Source organism: Stenella coeruleoalba (assembly GCF_951394435.1).
Source record: "Stenella coeruleoalba genome assembly, chromosome: 1".
NCBI lineage: Eukaryota > Metazoa > Chordata > Mammalia > Artiodactyla > Delphinidae > Stenella > Stenella coeruleoalba.
In genome coordinates this window covers 188,117,653-188,140,368 of record NC_137169.1, presented here as the reverse complement: position 1 = coordinate 188,140,368, position 22,716 = coordinate 188,117,653, and the positions used below count along the sequence as shown (strand labels likewise).

At 34.5% G+C, this 22,716-nt stretch overlaps 1 protein-coding gene across 6 annotated transcripts in view; it reads left to right on the top strand.

The window, feature by feature from the left end:
• Window positions 1-22,716, top strand: part of DCAF6 (DDB1 and CUL4 associated factor 6) — a 173,037-nt gene that overhangs the window by 87,868 nt on the left and 62,453 nt on the right. For 4 of the 6 annotated variants that reach the window (XM_079939961.1, XM_079939960.1, XM_079939964.1 and 1 more), the window contains 4 exons: window positions 777-870; window positions 2,434-2,553; window positions 3,949-4,215; window positions 21,047-21,106. In XM_079939961.1, the coding sequence (XP_079796087.1) occupies window positions 777-870; window positions 2,434-2,553; window positions 3,949-4,215; window positions 21,047-21,106 (541 nt within the window). Of the gene's footprint in view, window positions 1-776; window positions 871-2,433; window positions 2,554-3,948; window positions 4,216-13,476; window positions 13,648-21,046; window positions 21,107-22,716 lie in introns of all 6 variants that reach the window. The other 2 variants (XM_079939965.1, XM_079939962.1) reach the window with 2 other exon arrangements.

The window sequence follows — 22,716 nt, the reverse complement described above, 5'->3', positions numbered from 1 at the left end:
ATGAGAAAAGAGTGTAGCTGGATAGAAATTTGAAATTGAGGTGTTCTGTTTATTAAAAATGATAAGAACCTCTAGCATATTGTGAGGAAGAACCAAGAGAGAAGAGATGAATGTAGATATAGAGAGAATAATTGTTCAAGGACTGAAATAAAAAGCACAGGTAGAGATTAAGCTTAAACAAAACAAGTGATCCATGTCCTGAGAATGATTGCAAGGAATTAAGAAGTAGATATAGGTAAGTTGTAGAATGCAGCTGAGGAAATTTATGTCATTTCTATAGAACTGACCTTATTTTCTCTGAAGTAGGAGGAAAAGTTAATAGTTGAGAATGAGAGCAACAAGGTAGAGTAGAGACACCGAGGTGAGTAATGCAGGGTTGGAATAGGTACTGGGGGAGAACCAGAGAGCAAATTGTCAATAATAATAATAAAATAATGATTACTTCTATTGCCAGTTCGGTATTTAGGTACTTTACCTAGACTGTATTTATCATAATAATAGAAAACTTAGGCTCAATGTAGTTAGATAACTTTCCTCTTGTCAGTTGGAAAGTGATACAGGTAGGATTCGATATCACATTTACATGATTTTAAAGTTGCATTCAAACTTTAGGCTAAAGATAATAAGTACAGGCTGTCAACATCAGTGGATATTTATGGCTATCTTTCATAGTTTGATTAGCATCTCAATAAAGGAAGTAAGAAGATGGAAAGAATCTATTAGACTTACAGTGTGCTTTAAGAATTGAGCAAGAGAGTTCTCTCCTCATCTTTTAGTTACGACAGCCTCCAGTTAAGCGTTTGAGACTTCGTGGTGATTGGTCAGATACTGGACCCCGAGCAAGGCCTGAAAGTGAACGAGAAAGAGATGGTAACTATACTTTGGTCAGCTTTTAAAAAATATGGTATTTAAAAATTAACATTTTAACTTGTTTCCATTTTTTTCACTATTATAAGTGATGCTGTAACAAACATCTTCATACATATCTTACCATACTTGTGCAAGTGTATCTTAGGATAAATTCTTAAAAGTAGAATGTGTGGGTCACTGGATAATTACATTTTAATTTTGATAGTTATCAAATTACCCTCTGAAAAGTATGCACTCTTTTGTATTCCTACTGAAAGTGTAAGAATGTCTTTTGCCACAAAAACATTGGGTATTATCAAACATAGTAATTTTTGCCTTTGTATTTGATATAAAGAGCAATGAAAACTCCCAGTTTCCAATCTGAGAGTTTTATAAGAGCACATTAAAAAATTGTTTTTTCCTCCTATCAGATGCCTTTGATAAGCATAAGAAACTACTATTTTGGGAGTGTTAAGATGGCACACTTTTTTTTTTTTACAGAATTAAGAAAAATATATATATATAATTTATTTATTTGGTTGCACTGGGTCTTAGTTGCAGCAGGCAGGCTCCTTAGTTGTGGCATGCTAACTCTTAATTGTGGCATGTGAACTCTTTAATTGTGGCATGCGTGTGGGATCTAGTTCCCTGACCAGGGATTGAACCCGGGCTCCCTACATTGGGAGTGCAGAGTCTTACCAATGTGCTACCAGGGAAGTCTCTTAAGACGGCACATTTAAAATAGAAGTAATATGTGTGATTTTAATAAACGGATCTATAGCAAAAATCTTATTCTAATGATTTCTGAAATCTTTTAAGATCAAAAGCATATTTCCCAATATATTATTGTTGGTATTATTTAATATATTTTAAAATATAAAGCTACATTATATAAAGGTAATAAAGCATAAAATAAATTCTGCTTTCACAGAAAATTCAAAAACAAATGATTTCCATTTTAAATTATATGATTGTAAAATAGAATTGTCACAGTTTCAATTTGATGTGATACTTAATTTGAAAATGTCCTTAAGAAAATACTCATATATTTGAGGGGAGACAAGGCGGGAGGAAAGAGATAAATAAAAAATTTTCTGGTTTCTGTTAATTTCAGTTATGTGGAATTTGCAGTAAATGATGATAAAAATAAATTCAGTTTAGGGAAATTTAAGTGAGAGAGCAAACCTTCAGTTTAAGGAAATTTAAGTGAGAGGTCAAACTTTTCTTTCAATCTGTTCAACTTAGAATTCATGAGCCCTTCCTAGTTGTCTGCTCTTAGAACTAAAGATGTGGGTTGGGGTAGGGGTGGTAGTGTGGAAGTACCTAAGAATTGGCAAACGTGTAGGAGATGTAAGTCCTGTTCTTGAGGAACTCAAAATAGAGATGGAGAGTCATTCATATAAACATTTACTATAAAATGTGATGATAGCCCTAATAGGTTTATATATACAGTCATATAATTTATTTAGGCAATTTGAGTTTTTAAAATTGCTTTCATTTTAAAGCCTTCAAATCAAGGTTTTTGCATTAATGAAAGATCCTGACCTATTCCTAAATTCACTGATAAGACCTGTGTTGTCATAGGAGAGCAAAGTCCCAACGTGTCATTGATGCAGAGAATGTCTGACATGTTATCAAGGTGGTTTGAAGAAGCAAGCGAAGTCGCACAAAGCAATAGAGGACGAGGAAGATCTCGACCCAGAGGTAATTTTTGTTATTAATTAAAGTTACCAGAAAACCTGCAAAAACTATTTATTGAAGTCAGTTTTATTTATATCATCCAATGTATACCATATTTTATATCTTTAGTAATCATAAGGTTCTTATTGTATTGTGTGGAGCAGTAGAGAACAAAGGGTATTTGGTATAATTTGCTCCTCTAGACCTAGCCTTCATTTTTTGCTTTTCTCATAAAAAGTAAGAGAGTCTGATATCCCATACTGTAAATACTTTTGTATGTGCTCTGAGAAGGGATACAGATAAAACTCTTTAGATAAGTTTTATATAATTAAGTAGTTTCTTCTTTTGGTTACTTATATACAATGGCTGTCAATTGCTGTGTCTGGTGTTAGCTGACCTGTTTCCATATTTTGGTTCACTACTTTCCAGCTTTGTGGTCTTTGGCAAGTTACTTATCTCTGTCCAAAATCAGGAGTGTGAAAGTTAACTCCTAAATGTTTTAAGTCCCAAAATGAAAAATTCTATTGAATTTCATCCATAAATGGTTCTTGTTAAATTCTGCATACAAACTTAAAAAAATTTCTTAGACTATGGATTTGCTTAAGAGTTATTACATTTGTGCTTAAATTTAAGAAATATTTAAATAAAGATGATTAAAAGAAAAATTTTTATATTCTGTAGTAGTTGGATCTTGCAAGACATGAACTTGATTAGTTCATTCTATCTTTCTTTTAATAATATAGATTTGAAGCAAAATCAAGGAAATTTTTAATGTTTATTGAGTATTCTTAATTATTCCTTTGCAGATAGCACAAGGCCTAGCACAACACATAGTAGACATTCAAGCCTTTTAAAATCATGACTGCATCATGTTATTTTAGTGGTTAAAACGTTACTGCTAATGAAATGGGAATCAGGAACTTAATCTTGTTATGACCTATTTGTAGCTTTACTCTTGTTAATAAAATTTTTTTATTAAATATTTTACCAAGGACATTATGTTATAGAGTAGAAATATATTAATATAAGTCCATTATCCTATTATCCAGCTATTAAATCAGAATCATCATCTTCAAACTTAAGGAACTAGACATTATTAATAGGAATCTTTCAAGCTGTTATTTAGCTTTGTGTAAGTCAAGCTACCATACTGAGCATTTTGCTTGAAAGGTTGATTATTACAACAAGAATGTGCCATAGGTAGATTTTTTACCCCTGTTAATTAGCCTGGTGGGTGTTTTTGATATCCTGAAATTATCTGTTTCTCTGTGTGTGTGTGTGTGTGTGTGTGTATGTGTGTGTGTGTGTGTGCGTGTGCGCGTGTGCGCGCGCACACGTATTTCTTGAACATATCTCTAGAGTAGTTAGTTTTGGAAAGCATTTAGTATTTGAATTTGTATTATGATGTGTTTTTTGAAGGTGGAACTAGTCAGTCAGATGTTTCAACTCTTCCTACGGTCCCATCAAGTACTGATTTGGAAGTGGGGGAAAATGAAACTGCTATGGAAGTAGACACTCCAGCTGAACAGTTTCTTCAACCTTCTACATCCTCTACGATGTCAGCTCAGGCTCATTCAGCATCATCTTCTACAGAAAGCCCTCATTCTACTTCTTTGCTGTCTTCTCCAGTCAGTGAACAAAGGCAGTCTGTTGAGGCATCTGGACACCATACACATCATCAGTCTGGTGAGGATGTTACTCTTTAAATAGGCTGTGGTTCATCTGATGATTTCTGATAATGAAAACTTCTTTTGGGGCTATCTTGAAAGATACTAAATCACATCAACTTATTCTTGCTGGAATAAATGATCAAAGTGACATGTAATATGTGAATGTGTAACTTAAAAACAAAATTCAAGTATGCCTCACTTGCATGAATTTTAACTGATAGCAGGAATCTTCAGTTTACACAAGACAGTTCTTTAAAAAATGTAAGTACCCGCAGATAGTACTTTGACATAGTTTAATGCACTTGACTTAACAATTATTTTTATAGACCAAAATATCTTTCTTAAGCTTTTTTGGTTGTCTGTGTTAAAGTGATAGTGAAAATATAGCCCTGATTATTATTAGATCCATTGTATTTATGTTCTTTTTTATTATTTTTCCTCAAATCATGACATACTTTTAATACATTCTTTATGATGAATTTTACATGGTCTCTTGTCAACAATGTATACAATTTACCAAAAGAATTACTTCTCCTGTATTTACGTGAAAAAATTATTTTAACAAATCCTTGTCTTCTTGGTATTTGATGTTAGTGAAAAAAATCAACTTCTAAATTCTGTTAAAATTGTGTTTTCCTCTCAATATTACAACTCCTCATGTTCAAACACCCCACCCCACCCCCAGCTATGGAATGTGCTAGCGTTTACATAGTAATCTTTAGCAGATATGTCTGTAGTTTACTTGACATTTTAAATATATACATGTAATTATAATAACCAACAAGATGTTCATTCATATTTTTCTTTGAGTTTTTCTAAGGAAGTATATTCCTCGATATATAATCAAAAATATTAGCAACTAAAGATACATCTGGCAGGCCTCAGCTAAAGCCTATAAAAAAAATTCCTAACAGCTTAACTGCCAAACTGTCACTTTATTCTTGCTTCTCTGAAATCTGATGCCAGATCACCAAATATGGGGTGTTTTAAATTAAGCACTCTTCTATCAGTATATCCCATTTTTGGTAATTCATTTTCAGTTTCTAGGGGAATAGAAGCCAGACTCAATTATGTGGCTGTTAAATAACACTTGTGTACAATTTACCTATAATAATAACCTAAAGATGAGCTATGAAATTAGATTTTCCACATTCTAATTGATACAGCATTTCAAGTTATGGGAAAATAAAATATTTTGGAGGGTTAAGGAAGTCTGGACAGAATTCTTTAAAAGTTTGCTTTTCAAAACAGGTAAAATTGGTAAAAACAAGACTTTTTAAAGTGATAGCATTCTTGGGAATAGTCTTAAAGATTCTGATCAATTATAAGTTTGGCCAAAACTTAGCAAGAAGAATTCCCTAGCTCATGTTCACGTTCCACTGAATCTTAACTGATTCCAATTGTTTCTTAAACACATTTCTGAGTAAACTACTTAGTATGGAATTTCATTTTTCCTTTTTGTCCTAGATACTTAACACATTCTAATACTACATTTGAAATTACTAAATCCTTTTTAATATTTGATGTAAGTATTAAATACTTGAATACTATTTATTTCATTGAATCATTGAAATAGAAAACAACATTTTTGTGATGATCAAGCAACATTGAACATGACTTGGCACTTTTGTCTATACATTTTTCAAAGAAACATAGGAGATACTTTTAACTGGTAGGTTATGGAAAGAATTTTGGCTGACTAAACTATGGAAAATTGGAATATTTCCATGTTACCAAGACAGTATTGCTGTTGAGGAAGATGATTTGATATTAGATGTAACATCTAAAGATTATGTCTGTGATTGTTTTGACAATAGGCCTTTCATAATCCCAGAGTTTAGCATTTTAACAATAAGGACTTAATGCTCTTTATGTTTTGTGTTGTTTTTTTTCTCAATCTTTTATTCGCTTCTAAGTCCAGATGGGTTTGTGGATGGTAGGAATTGTCCATGTAGGTGGGAGTATCACCCTAGAACCATGATTTCTATTATTGCCTTGCATAGAGATGGAGAAAACAAACTTCTTGCCTTGCTGTGTATACCTCTTTATGTAAATGTTTGTATCTTTCATTCAGGTCCTTTGCATTTCCTCTGTCACTTTTACCGGATTGAGGGAGAGGGACAGTGGGAATGTGAAGACTTGCCTGGCAAAACTCCATTTCTGACTGAACCTAATTATTTGCCTTCTCTTAGTCTGCAGCTGAGTCACTGATAGTGAAGAAATTCACGACCACAGATTTCATTGGTGCTCCGCGTTAAAGCAGTCTTCCAACACTGTTGCTCAGCACCTAGACAGGATGTCTGTTTCACACCTTCAAGTTTCTCAAACTTTTAGCACCGCCCTTTACCCTCATCCCACCCCCTAGCTGATAACCTTCTTTCATTCACAGTGGGGGAAAAAAAGCGTTCACTTTCCTTCTTTTGAATCTCCCAACTTTCCAGCATCTAGACTCACATTGTCTGTGACAGAAGCAGTCCCATTTTGGGAAGAAGTGTATCTGCTCCTAACACAAGCTGGCCAGTGCACCTCTTTCCAGCTTCTCAAGGACTTTGCTCCTTCTCCTGCGTCTTTATTATTACCTTTTCTACTGAATTTTTCCTTTCCACCTCAAACATGCTCTATAATTATCTTCTGTCTTAAAAATATCTCTTAACTGTCCCATATTCCCCTCCAGACTCATGTCTTTGCTCCTTTTATAATCAGAGTCTTCAAAAGAATAGCTTACATATACTGTCTCCATTTTCTTACCATCTTCCACTTATTTATCAACCAACTCCACTCTGCCTTTTAACCTCCTTTTCCACTGAACCTTTTTGTCAAAGTCACCAGTGACTTCCATTTTGCCTGTTTTAAAGTATACTTCTTTGTTCGTACTTAGTAGATTTTTTAACCCAGTTGCTTTTAACATAGCCTGTCACTTCTTTTTTGAAACGCTTTCCTTTTTTGGCATCTATGACACCACTTTTGCCTACTTACTCTTATTAGCAACTCTGGCTGGTATTCAGCAACCATTTTTGATATTTCTTATTCTATAATTCTCAGTATTTTAGTAAAACCCCTAGTCTGTGCTCTCTTCTCTACATGCACTGTATCCCTGGTTAATTGCATCAATTCCCGTAGCATTTAATATCTCCTCTAAGTTGATGATTCCCAAATGTATATTGACAATCTGATTTTCTACCCTGAGTTATAGATTCCTGTGTCCAACTGCTTATTTGACTTCTTTTTGGTTATCTTTGGACATCTTAGGTTTAACATGTCCAAACTGAAATTTAATTTATCCTCCTATCCTTCCAGTCTTACTAATCTCTTTCATCTTGGTCATTTCATATCTTAGTAAATTGTAACTACTGCTCATGTGCTTATTTTAATAGGCTGTGAGTTACTGATTCCTTGCTTTCCTTCATGTCCCACACCCAATCCATCAGCAAGTTCTGTTCTGTGTCTAAAATATGTTCTACATCTTTCCATCTGACATCATTTGTTGTCCACTAATTGATCTCTCTTCATTTACTCTTGTTCCCTTATAATTTATTCTCCATGCAGCAACCAGTATGAGTATCTTAAAATGTAAAATCAGATTATATAGTTTTGTTGTCTAAAACCCTTCAAAGACTTCTAATTGCGTTTATAAATATAAATACAAGAGAAAAAACTCAAAGTCCTTACTGTGGACCTAAAAGAACCTATATGGCTGGGCCCTTGCCTATCTCTAGCCTCATTTCATACCACATTCTCACTTCCTAACGATCATTACGCTCCAGCTGTACTGGTTTTCTTTCAGTTCCTGGAATGTGCCAAGTTTTCTTCTGCCTCTTTCTTTTGGATTCTGAGTCTTTGTACTTACTGATCTCTGTACCTGAGAAGCTCTTCCTTTTTTTTTTTGGTTCTCAGCTCAAATGTCACCCAAGGGAGGTCTTTGATAACTACCCTAGCTAGATTCATCTTCCTTTCCTATCCTCCCTAAAATTTTCTTTTCTTTTATATAGCCCTATTTATTTCCTGAAAAGTACTTATTAAAATTTGTAATTATTTTATTTTTTATTCATTTATTTATGACTTATTCTCTCTTATTAGAAAATGCTCTCATAAAGACAGAGATTTTATTTATCTTGTTCTACCTAAGCCTCTTTTTCTTCCCAACAATAGTCACTCTTTAGTGATACTGTTAAGACTGTTATCTTTAAGCTAGTATAACCTATATAGAATATTTAGCTATATTATAGTCTTTATAGTTTCAGTCCCGTTTCATTCATTCTGGATGTTTCCAGTAGGCTCTGCAAATTTTATGATACCTAGGGAAGATGCTGTGAATGGATATCCCGTCATTTATTGCTTTTGGATCCATTATTTGCCCTTGGCTGTCCAGACCACATAAGACTGAATAACTTAGTTCCAGAAATATTTTATGATAACTTATGGAAATACTTTTTTTTTTTTTTTTTTTTTTTGCGGTACGCGGGCCTCTCACTGTTGTGGCCTCTCCCGTTGCGGAGCACAGGCTCTGGACGCGCAGGCTCAGCGGCCATGACTCACGGGCCCAGCCGCTCCGCGGCATGTGGGATCCTCCCGGACCGGGGCACGAACCCGTGTCCCCTGCATCGGCAGGCAGACTCTCAACCACTGCGCCACCAGGGAAGCCCCTGGAAATACTTTTAAAAAATCATTTTGATAAATGATAAAATCAAGACAGAAATATGGGTAGGAAGAAGAAATGGAGCCACAGTGAGGTTAATATATAAAATGCATACCTGAAGAATAGTGTATCTAGAGGGGGCCACAGAGTTGGCTTTGGGTATAGTAGCTGAATTAGGAAGATAAAATATACTGAAGTGGAATTTGAAGTCAGTTGGTAGATCTTTTTTTTACAATTTGGACATCTTCACCCTTCATATTCTTGAATTTTATTTTCATTCACGCAGACCATTTGAAACTACATTCTATATATATATAACCCAGAATCTAACATTTTGATTCTTATTATGTCATACATGTTCTTTTTTTGAATATTTAACAAAAGACTGTACCTTTGAAAATATGTTTATAAGATTATCTATTTAAAAACCAGATAGGTATGACTGTGAGCTGAAACTATATAGGTTAAAATGAAATCTTCATAGTTTTATTTATAAAAAATATTTCAAAGTAACTATAAAATATTTTTTTCTTTCTTGGTAATGCCTATCAGACATCACTTTTAGTTGTTTCTTAAACTAAGTCTAGAAATGTCTTCATTTTGTGTGTTATCTGTAATTTTTTTCCATGGTAAGGAGCTTCTTATAATGAGAGACTGTTAAATGAGGCATTCATTCCAGTGTGTTATAGTTTAATTGCCTCCTTTGGTCTTACTTTAATCTAAGAAAGAGAAGGTGGTTTCTTTGGATTGGGTGGGGATATCAGTACATACAAAACTCAGTTTTGGGGGCTCACCTTGAGAAGTGAGTCACCTAAAGGATCCATGTGTTTCTAATTAATGGACCACTCAGACCATGAGAATTGAATTTTTTAAAGATAGTGTTTCATGGCTTGTGTGTGGATTCCTGCTTATTTACAAATTACTGTGTCTGCTCAGGTTTATACATTTATTTAGGTCCTTTCATAATTGTTATAGCTGAATTGAGCTCTGTAGAAAAATTCCTGGGGAAGTAAGAACTTTGTTGTATGGCATAGCAAAACAAACCTTTCAAAGCCCAGATATTCAGTTTATAATTTCCTTAAAGGGGATCAGCATCTAGTCAGATGAGATATAGGCAATTTAGAGATTAGAAACAAGTGGAAATATTAGGTTAGTCACTTCCACTTTGGGGAAACTAAAGAAGAGATCAGAGGAACTTGGAAGTCAGTAAAGGAGTGAGCAGTTCTAGGAGAAAAAAACACAAGGATCACCTGGACAGAGGAGCAAGTTGGGAGTGGGGGACAGTTGATAGCAAGCAGATAAAGTATCACCAAATTAGATATAAAAATAATCCAGTGTCTAGGACAAAAGACCCTATGTATTGGAAGAGAGGCAGGATTTGAGGTTAGAACCAAATGGACCTTTGTTGGCTCAACTATTGTTTATTGTTCTTTTCCATCAGTGGGAATTGTCATTAGGGAGACTAGCCTAGAGTCTTTCAGAAAAAAACAAGAAGAGCAAGGTTAGTAGTTTCAGGAGATGAAAGTACAAATTTCCCATTAGCAGTTCCTGACTCATTATTGAGGATTGTTTTGTTATTGTTTTTAAAATTCAACCCAAAGGTATTCAGTGAATTCACTTTCGATTTTGGCTAATGTTAACAAAAATTAGTTCTCCAAGCATTTATTCATATTACAAATTATATATGTTTGTTTATACATTTTTAAAAAGATGTAATGTGTATGTGTCTTATGTGCCTTTAATACTTCAAACTGCTAGCAGAACTATATGTTTAGATGGGTATTTCTGCTTGGAATTTTTAATTCAATATTTGCCTTTCCTAGTTAGCTGTGTGATGACTTCTTTCCCTAGCCTCAATTTTTTTTTTTTTTTTTTAACTTGGCTGGGGAGACATACAACCAGCCTTCAAATAAGCAAACAAATTCTTCTTTGAAAAGCACTGGGAGCATTGAATTAATGGTTCATGACATTATCATAACTAAATCTTTTTTTTTTTGGTAACTAAATCTTAATTTTCCAAGTTACAGAGCACCACTGCTTATATTTAGAGCCTGCTATTGATTTGCTACATCACCTAGTGGGTCTAGGATGGAGACATAAAACATTTGGCAGTGCAAGAGAGAGGGTTTGAAACAACCATGAAGTTGGGTGAATTTTTTGTGAGTTTTTTTTTCCAGTTTTCTTAGCAAAACTTGACATATCTGTAATCTCTCTCTTTATGGTAATTTCTTTTGAAGTATAAAATGACAAACTTTATGGCTGCATAATAATGCTTTATTTTATGTTGCTAAAAGTGTTACTACTATGCTGACAGTAACTATGGTATATGTATATACCTAAAAAGAAGGCATTACACTATTGAGTGTCACAATTTATTTGTTAATGAATACTATTCTACTTGGTACTGGAGAATTTTCTAGGAGGAGCTAGCAATGAGAGACTATGATGACACTTGAATTGTTAAACCTTAACTGCCAATTGAATAAAATTCTTTATAAATAGGGGACATGGTAACAAGAGGTTAGTGTCTCTGGCATGATTGATTCTGAAACAACAAACCAAATTTTACACTCTTATAATCTATATAAAAGAGGCTGAAAGTTATTTGGTAGTTTGTATAATTTGCTGTCAGTGTCAGTGAGAGAAATTCCATGTGCTCCCTCCATCAAATCTACAACTAATCTCTACTCATATACTCTGCCTCCTCTTTGGTTAGAGTGGATGACATTTTTCTGCACCTATCTAAAGCCAATTCCTCCTCTTATCCACTGTAATTCACCTCCTTTGGTCTACTCAAGGACATCATTCCCACATTTGCCCACTTCTCATTCATTATCTTTCTTCCTCCTCCCAATTAAACATTGTCCATCAGCATACAAACGTATGAATTATCTCCCAAACTAAGACAAACAAACCTCCCTTGATTCTGTTCTCCCACCAACAATCAGCCGATTTCTCTGTTCCTCACTGGCAGCAAAACTTCTAGAAAAAGTATATATGCTTTGTCCCTCTACTTCTTTACTTCCCCTTTCTCTTGAACCTGTTTCAGCCAGGTTTTGGCCCCTGTGACTTCACTGAAATGGCTCTTGTCAAAGTCTTCATTGTGGTTAGTTCTTGGTCAGTATCTTTTTCATTGTATCAGCAGGCACAGCTGCTTACTTTATCCTTCTTGACACACTTTCATCACTGAGCTCACAAAACTTGGCTCACTCAGTTCTCCAGCCTCCTCACTGGATTCTCCTTACTCTTCCTGTTCTTCCTTCTCTTAAACACTGAAGTGTCCCAAAATTTAGTTCTTAGACTTCTTTATTATCACTTACTCTCTTAATGTGGCTTAAAGTAACATCATCAGTGACATCCACATTTACTGGTGAATTCTAGACTATTACAGTGAGTCCCTACTCAGTTTCTCCACTCGGATATCTGTTAGTTTTTTTCTTCCCTCCAATACTACTTGCTCCTTCTCTATTCTTCCCGTCACAATAAATGGCAACTCCATTTTTCCTGTTATCTACACCAAAAACTTTGGGATCACTCTGCATCTAAACTATCAGCAAATTTTTCTGCCGTTACCTGTAGTATATATCCCACATCCAGATATACTTCCCCCTCTGAACATTAGTGTTTGCTCTTTCCTTTGCCTGGAACACTCTTCCTCCAGATATCCATGTGGTTTACTCCCTCACATCCTTGAGGTCTTTGTTCAAAAATCATCTTAGGAGGAGAAGCCTTCCCTTATGACCATACATAAAACAACAACCACTCTCCCACAATCTTCATCACCCTGATCTTACCCTGCCCAATTTACTTCATAGCAATTATCCCTACTTGACACAGATAAATGCATACATGTATATTATATATGTGTGTGTATGTGTGCAGTGATGTCTGTTTTCCTCTCAGAACAAATGAGTAGGGACTATTTTTTTGTTCAATGTTTTATTTATCCCCAGAGCCTAAAACAGTGCCTCATACCTAGTAGGTACTCAGTATTCTCTGCAGAATTTCATGTTATATATACTATTTTTATTTTTTATCTGTGACCACTGCCTCAGATAAAGTTTAAGAAAATGTTAAAGATTATGTAAATATTTTTCAGCTCAAAAGAAAAAGTAAATGATAATTCCAACATAAAAAGAAACATTTTAGCTGAAAAATATAAAACTTTTACTTTTTAAAGGGCTCTCTACTAATAAATTTCAAGAGTTATTTCCAAATGCATAACTTTTTCATAATCTTAATTATTATTTGATTGAAATTAGTAGTTTTTGTATATAGAGTAAATGAGGTAACTGATAGTTTTCAATTTTTCTTAGTATTGTAAAAAGAGATGCAATTAGGAAAGCAGTGTTCACTTTTGCTTATGGAAGACTTTACTTTCATTCCGTTTAATTACTTAAATACTCTTAGAGAACTCTATGTGTCTAATTCATCATAGTTAAATAGAAGCATTTGGGTGTGTAAGTATGTATAGTTTTTCGTAATTTAATGATCAGTAATTTTTTTGAGTAATTTGTTTTTAGTATTCCTCTATGAGACATGTGTTTTATTTATACCCTTCTGTCTTTAATGTATAATCAGATTCTTACTATGTTCTGTTTTATTATTATCTTTTCACCTTTCTTTTCCTATCTGTGTCAGAATTTCTAAGGGGGCCTGAGATAGCTTTGCTCCGTAAGCGCCTGCAACAACTGAGGCTTAAGAAGGCTGAGCAGCAGAGGCAGCAGGAGCTAGCTGTGCGTACCCAGCAACAGCCTTCCACTTCTGATCAGTCTTCTCGTGAGGGCTCTTCACAGGACCCTCAGGCTTCAGGTTATTAATGTCCAGTGTCCTTAAGCAGCTCGTAGAGTTGGTTTTTTAACACTGCTGCTGTGTAATAAGATGCTTCCCTTTTCCCCTTCCAAAGAAAGCTGATGCGCTTGCAGCTTCTCCCTCCGTTTCTTGCATATGGTGAAATTTACCATCACATGCTAGAGGGACAGATTGGCAGCAGCACTTGCTAGAGAGACAAATATAAAATAGTCCATTATTTTATTTGTAGTTTTAGAGAAGGGCAAATATTTATTACTTTTATGGCTAATGAGATACTATGTGATAATCTAGTGAACTTAGAGCCTGCATTGATAGTTCTGTTGAAATTTCCTATATGCTGAGATGATAACTGTACTTACGGCTCCTAGCTCCTCTTCTTTTTTTTTTTGCTTTGAAAGTTAACCAGTATTTCTATTCCCATATAAACCTAGTACTGATAGATTTTAGAATTATAATGTTGTTTGGCTGTTCTAGCATGCTGACTCAATCATCCCCTTCTGTAATTATTTGAAATTTTTCAATATTTGCTTACTTATTCCTCCTACACATAATCAACTTTCTGGTATACAGGGCAACAAAAATATTCCAGTTTTATGTTCCTGTTTTTATGTGATAAAACTCTGATAAGACAGTAATAATCTGTGTCACTCTCTTTTTCGTTGAGTATTTTAGTGGCTCAAGTTTTTTTTTATGGCCAAAAAGCTCATGATGCTCAATAAACATTTGTTGAAAGAATTAGTGAAAGACATCACATAAAAGAATCTGTCAACTTAATTCTTTCAAGATGGATAGTAGATACTATGTATCCTGTACTATAGGTACTATAGTAGGTGCTATTATACTAACGAGATTATACTACTTCGATACACTTTGTTTTGGCACCCTAAGGAGTGATGAGTTGGGAATTAGTCACTTTGAGAACTCTGATTAAATTACTTGGAATTAATCTGTTTATTGGTAGAACTGGACAACCTCCAGTTTATAAATATCTGTTCCGCTAAGTGCTGTGGTAATAAAAGCATATTATATAATACCATGGTGAAAAAAAATAGATTTGAATAACTGCAATATAGGTGTGATGTTTGGAACAAATTATGGACCTGATTTTTAACTTAGTGTTATATTAATAGAGAGAATATCAGTCAAGCAAAGAAGATGTCTCTCTCTCTGTCGGTTTTTTTTTTTTTCTTACTATAGGGAAATCTTTTCCTATACTTAAAACTCACAAGAAAGTTTGATTAGATTACAGTTGTGACATTTAATAATAAAAATTTTGCTATGATTTTGTGCTGTGTATAAAACTCTAGCTCAGGGGTTTTAAAAGTAAAAATATACAACATATAAAACAATAAGAAGGAAGATAAAATATCCCTACATGTATAAATATTTTTTAAATACTGAAATTTAGCAGATAACAAACCAAGTATTAAAGTGAATTTGAGTATAAAGCAAAACTGTCTACATTATCAGTAGGGAAATGTACATTGTGGACATTAGGAAAATATTGACACTCAGTCTTTATATCTAGTTTATCAATTTGAATCAAAGCAAGTTCTTTATAGAATCAGAAAGGTTTAGTGTGATTATATGGTCTTTGTAAAATAAGATGCTCTTTTCCCAACTCTAAGCATCATTCTTATTAAATAGTGCCTAGTTTGATAACCAGTATATTTTAAAAAGCCAAATTTGAGTTAGATGCCTTGCCAGTTTTGAAGTTGAGAAACATGTTATCTTAATTTTGTTATTAAACAACTTACTTGGGCTGCTGAGGCTGCCCACGTGGACCAATATTAGAGGCCCTTAGTGCTGTCACTCAGTGTATGTTGCTCCCTTCACCTACAAGGTGAAATACGTCATCTATGTCATACGCTTTTAACATAGCATTCATATGAGACCCCTAGTAAGTCTAACCTGTAACATGGCCTGGGTTCATTTGTTAGTGTTACTTTTATCTTATTCTATCCTCATATGTTAGGAACACTATTTGGTAATTAAAAACTTTAAGAACAGTTAAATAATGTATTGTTAGTTTGTTACAAAGGGCAACTAATAAAGTATATATATTTTGTCCATTTAGGAAATTTTGGGTGCGAGGAAAGATGAGTTGACTTAATGCAAAATTCTTCATTTCAAAACATTCAAATTATAAAAATACAGAATAGGAATTAAATTTATGAAATTCAACAGGGAGATAGGTTTTATTTGAATAACAATTAGCAAAACATTTTCTTATACTTCATGATGTATGAATACAATTTTGTGTATGTATATTATGGACATTAATTGATCCATTCACTCATGCTAGATGTTACTACTAAAATCATCAATATAGAATAGCACAGAATTAACATTCTAGATTTTAACTTTTTAACACTAGAAGACTGCAATTCTCATAAAACATTTTCCCATTATATGTTGTTGTCTTCACAGTGTCAGCAAGTGATGATACTGTCAATAAATGATACTTCTGTCATTTTCTCACCTATTGAAGCCTTTTAGGTATAAGATATTCAAAGGAGCCATTAATGTGATTTGGAAACCAAGAAATTTTAACAAGTGTAGAATTTCTGAATGATTACATTGTCTGATAAATACTTCATTCTCTTTTCAAAATATAGGACTCATGAGAATATTTTGTGAAAGGCTAAGTGTAAGATGAATCTGCCTAATACCTAATTTCTGTAGGAAAATGGGATCAAGCCATCAAGCCATTTTATAGAAATAATCTACATTTTAATGAGATCAAATGGGAAGGCGCGTGATGGCAATATTTCTTGGCAGTTGGAAACTAAAACATCATTCCAAGGCGCCAAGTGCTATTTAAAATGAGCTAAATAAGATAGATGTTAAGGTATGTTTAAACAATGGTTTCCCCCCCTTCTTTTCAGCTGTGAAATCAGAATTTCATGGAGAAGTTCTAATATAAAATACATAAAAGTGACACTGTTGTGATTGAACATAAAGAGAGTTAAGAAATGACAACCCAACTCCTTGTCCTTCTTGCCACCCCCAAGCCACCTCTGCTCTCTGAAGCACACTTTGAAAACCACTCCTCTAAAAGAATTTTTGACACCTGTAAATGATAATTATTCATAGCTAATTTCCAAATTTTTATTTTTCAAAGTCAGTGTATATATGTTTTAAAAATATTTTCAGTTTAGTTTTTTTTAAAAAGTGCACTTTTTTCTAGGCTTTTAGGAAATACATCACAACTCATTTCTAGTCTTCCATTTTTTTTTTTTTTTTAATCATAAAGAGATGAATTTGCCTTCATCAGATCACTGCCTGGGTGTTAGACTGACTGAGTTCTTGTCCCTGGCCCTATGACAAATGACCTTGGGCAGGTCGTTTGGCTGCTTTATGCCTCAGTTTCCCAATTATTGATTTATTTAAGTAGCGTGGCCTGCCATAATTTATAGAGATGGCATAAGAATGGGATAGAGAATACTGTATAAAGTTTTTATACTCCTAAGTAGAACAGTACACATAGTAATGGACTATCTTAATTATAGTGACTTTAACTTACTACCTCAAGATGTCCTCATTTTATGGCCATGTAAGGTTGATAGCATTCAGGGTATTTTTTTTTTTTTTTATTTCCGGTACGTGCGGGCCTCTCACTGTTGTGGTCTCTCCGTTGCGGAGCACAGGCTCCGGACGCGCAGGCTCAGCCATGGCTCACGGGCCCAGCCGCTCCACGGCATGTGGAATCTTCCCAGACCGGGGCACGAACCCACGTCCCTTGCATCGGCAGGCGGACTCCCAACCACTGCGCCACCAGGGAAGCCCGCGTTCAGGGTTTTGAATGAGCTGTATGTATGTTTATCAGATGAATGCCGTAAACACCTATGGCAGAGGCATTCAGCATATGGCTGATTTTAAACCCAACTCTTTTTTTCCATTTCAGGTCCCCTGAAGTCATGGGTTGCTGGCTCCTGCTCAGAGTGACAACACCCTGTGGAGTCTGCTGGTACTGGCCCAACCACCACAGAGCCCCACTGGAGCATGGAGCCAGCCTAGAGAGGGTGTCAGGTAGGAACTGTTTTTTCACTTTATGGCACGGTTTTGCCGATTGGAAAAGAAAAACGTAAATTTTATACCCCTTAAAGGGTATAAAACATTGGTGAATATTTTAAAGGGCTTTTCAAAACTGAGCCATATTGGAAAAAATCAGCACTTACCCTGTCCTGTGCAAGCAGGTTCTATACAACATCCAGTTCCCCACAGTGTCCGTGATGTCAGTTACACGTAGCTCTTCTCAAACGGATGCGTTTGACCCAGGTTTTTAGTGATTATAATAACATACGCAGTTAGTAAATCAGATGTAATGTTGACATAGTTCTGCAAGTACTTCTTAACTACTTTGAATGATAGGGTTCTGAGCAAAACAGTGATGGGTCTCTTGGCACTTTAAATGCGGGACCATGCTCCATGTTTTTCAGAACAGCCTCCTATCATCATTTTTCATTCAACACCATGTTTCTGAAAAACAAGCAAGTAATAACATATATGCTGTCTAAGTCGTTTACATGGATTATCTCATTAAATCTTCGCAAGAACAGTATGTGGTAGATATTGTAATTATCCCCATTCTACAGATGGAGAAACTGAGACTTAGAGACGTTAAATAACTTGCCCACGGTTACAGTATTACTGAGTAGGAAAGCCAGATTTGAACCCAGGGAGTCTGACTAAAGAGTTCTTGTTACTTAGATTATAATTACTTATTTTTTTCTACAGTTGAAAAAGTTCAGATGTCAAGGAGCTAAAGAATTTTCTCAAAACTAAAACACAAAATTTTTGGAGATACACAGTAATTAACCATGAGACACCTTGAGCTTAGACTGAAGGAGCTTTTGCTTAAAGTTTATCTCTACTTTAAAAATAATAATAATCTAAGATATTTCCAATAGGCTGACCAACTCTATTGCATTTTGTAATAAATTATCATTGGACCATATGGTCAGATTTTTATTTTGTGATAGTGCTTTCTAGAAGACATTTCACAGAAAGATGGAATAGAGTATGCAAACACTGAAACAATCAGCATTGAACTAATACTTGTTTGTCTTTTTAATATTAGATATTCTGATGATTATTGTGTTAACATTTGGAAATATTTCTGTAAGTTGGAAGATATGGGTATTGTATTTCTGAATATCTAGTGATATAGAAACATTTTACTTCAAATGTTTTATGTGACAGGAAAAGTAATCCTTCCAAAAACAGTTGCATGTTACTCAAAATTAAAAATAGAATGGAAGCAATGATCAAGAAAGATTTCTTCTTAAAGATTGGTCTTCAACATGGAAAGAACGACAACTCCCCAGATATACACGATATCTGTGACAGACTGTAAAACCAAAACGGAAGCCCTTTTAGCTTAATATCTTTCTGTCTTAACCTAAACTTTGTTAATATTTTAAATACTTCAAGAGTTTGAAAACACACAATTTTGTGGAGATGATAGCATTCTAGATCCTTTCTCAATGTGTTTTATTTAAAAGCTTACATAACATGCACTTTAATAAGATTTGTACGTTCCATAATATTCATGAAAATATTAAATATTTGAAAAAACATTGCTTGGAGAGTTGTTACTTTTCTGAGGGTTCTTAATGAGAGTATAATGAAATGTATAACAAATCCAAAGGGATAAAAAATATTTCATGAGAGGCTTTCTAGGAAGATTTTCCAATATTTATTTCACTGTGAGTCACATTTTTATTGTTTTTCTTAAAGAATATAATTTTGTTTGTCTCTAAAGACTGACTCATCTGCTCTTCAAAAAGAACATAGATAGGAATGTTGTATCTAACTCTGAGATGGATATTTGAGAAGTCTTAGAAAAGCAAAGCAAAGCATGGCTAGATTAGGGAACCGATTAAAATACTATCATTCCTGCTTTCTTTTTTGTGTAATACAGATTTTTGAGCTGAATATTCTGATGAAGAGGTGATAAGTAAGGATACTTTAAGTAAAAGCTATTATTTAAATAATGATCATGCTTTATCAAAATCTAGTAATACAAAAATCTATGAGCACACTGGTTATCTCAGAAGGTAGACAATTTAAGATTGATACCAGTAGTCCCAGTAGCAGGATTCAGACTTTTTAAAGTGTACAGACTGAAGCAGTCAAGTGGTATGAAATTGCTGAGAATCAAGGATATTTAAGAAACTCTTAGCTATTGAGTTAAGGACACTCTTAAATCAAAATATTTACATTTGGGGGAATAATGTACCACTATGAATAGAAACCGATCAGTCAAAAGTGCAGAGTTTTTGTTTTATTAACAGCATTTGCTATGAACAGAGCATAGGCTGTTAGAAACTAGGAATTATTCTTACAGTTAGTAGAGAGCTATGCTTGCTATCCACATTTTCCCTCTTCCTGTAGCTTCACTAGCACACTAGAACCCAAGCCAGGAATAGTAGCCACCTCCTTCTGTTCCCCAGTGCCTTTCTTAGTTACCAGGTCCCTAGGATGACCAGGAAGGAAGGAGAGTGTTGGATCTAAAAATGGGACTTGTCCTCTGTCACATAGCTAATTATTGTCAAACCAGGGTTGGAATCAACACTGAATAACTCTAGACCGGTGCTTTTCCATTTTATCATGCTGCCTTTCATTATACCAGTGTTTTTCAAGCAATAGAACCCATTTATTTATAAAACAAATTATTGTACATAGAAATCCAAAGGATAAAAATAAAATGTTCTGTTTGAAGCCAAGGTGGAAAGCATGAAGCCCAGACCATAAGCCTTCTCGTTGCCTCTCTTTTCCTTTTCTCACCGGGCACCTAAAGAAACCTAAGCCTTCACAGTACAGTTTTAACATGCACAACATACCACAGAGTTTTAAAAGTCATCTATGTTTCTGTAATGGTAATTACTTCATTGAATATTTCTCTTATAAACTATTTTCTTTGTCATAAATCTTCACTGGAGCTCTTTTTTCAGCTCAAGATAACATCTAGCTAAGTGTAGTGAACATCTTATTTCAGGCTCTGAATCCTCCAATCCAAAATGAAAGCCATCTTGAGGAGCTGGAGAGAGGGTTTGAGAAGATCAAGGAGTCTTCCCTTTAGCGAGGGAGATACACTGTTTCTATTTTATCTACCTTGCACCTTGTGCCTGTGCTAAATGAATTTGATAAAAGGTATATGCATGGAAGTAGAAGAATATTTTCTCAACTCATTCTCAAAGTTGCTAAACGCTTGCCTGGAATAACATATCTTAAGCACATGGCCCTGCTTACTCACTGCTTGGGAAACACACCACAGTACTTACTTCTATTCCCCAACCTTATACATTTGTTTCTTAAGCTTAGAGATGATCATAACATTGCTGTGCAGTTTTCTGCTGCTTACTTTTAAGTTGAAATCTCATTTTTGTTTCAGATTCTCCTTCTTCTGTGGTTAACAAACAGCTCGGATCCATGTCACTTGACGAGCAACAGGGTGCGTGCAACAGGAGATGCGCTATGCCCATCCATCCATAGTTTTATGGCAATGCATAAACCAAGCTCTCTCTCACTTTTTCAAAGCATTTCATTTTGATTATGGTCTGATAGTCCATATTTTGTGGGCTGAATTACCTTAGGTGGTATTATGCACAAAGGGCCTCCTTGGCCTATACAAATTATTTTCTGTATAAGCTAATTTCTACCTTTGGCCCTTTATGCCAACTTTGGAATCCCTTCCTATAATGGTATTATAATGGATATCATATCGATCCTCTTTTTAATTCTAGCTGTCATAAAATTGTGTAGAACTGTGGATGTGAAGTTAGCATATTACCTAGTGGCTAATTTAGAAAAAGTTATTTGAACATAGTAGTGTTCTGTATTACTGCATTGCTATAATAATGATACTTGATTTTGTGTCTCACTTATCTGGTAGTTAAACTCCTGATAGCTTTAACTTTAAGGAATACAATTACGAATGCAGAGATAAGCTCCAAAGCCACCAATCAGAAGGGAAAGTAGCTTCCACTTCCACTTGCACTTTTGAAGTAGGAGAGGTATAGAATCCACCTTGAAGCCTTGAGCGGAGGCTGATGAAGTAGATTTTACAAATATTTTAAAAAAAGAATAACTTAGCACTATAGCCGTAAGCTTTAGTTGGCTAAAAGTTTACATATGTAGGATGACTCATAGGTCAACAGTATCGGGGGAAATGAAATATTGAGGAAGTACCTATTGTGTGTGAAATAGATCTAATTTTAACTGTCTTCTTAGAGAATTATTCAGAAACTAATTTTGAAACAAATTAGAAAACTTCTGTACATCTGATCTTACTATTCTTTATAGACCTGAGTTGACAGATATTTGCTATAGATTTTTCTGTTCTTGAGAATGAATGAATGAATTTGAGAACTAAGAAATTATGCGTGCTTTATCTTTATACATTTATTGTAGAGGTATTATCAGTAAAGAAGAATTAAGGTATAAAACAATTATAGCACTATATTATAATATATTTTACTACTGTTTAAAACTGCCCTCTAATGAAATAATCTGTTTTTGGTAAGGCTATATGAATGTAAATACTACCAGAGAGTTTGTAGCCAAATTCATATTTTATTTAATCTTACAGAATAATTTCCATAGAATTACATTGAATATTATATTTAAGTTGGTAATTAATGTACATATGTTACGGCATATGACAGAAAGAGATGAGAATATAGGATAACTCCCATATTTTTGCCATCAATGCCTGGGTAAATGATGGTGCCATTTACTAGGGTAAACTAGTTCGGAGGCAGAAATCAAAAGGTTCTTTATTTTTTTGGCCATGTAAAGTGTGATATGCCTTTTAGTCATATGAGTAGAGATGTTAGATAAAAGGTCAGATATTGCATAGGTTTGGCAGAAGCTGCATGATGATAGACCGTCATCAATGTAGCTTTGCAATAAGTTCTCTGAGCAGAAATGTTCTAATGACAGTATATCCAAATGAATTGAATCCTGAACTTTTACATGCCTTTTTGTTCAGCAGGATGACATCTTTTAAAGTACTGGGGACTTCTACATTATAGGCTTATATTACCTAAAGATAACCTCTAC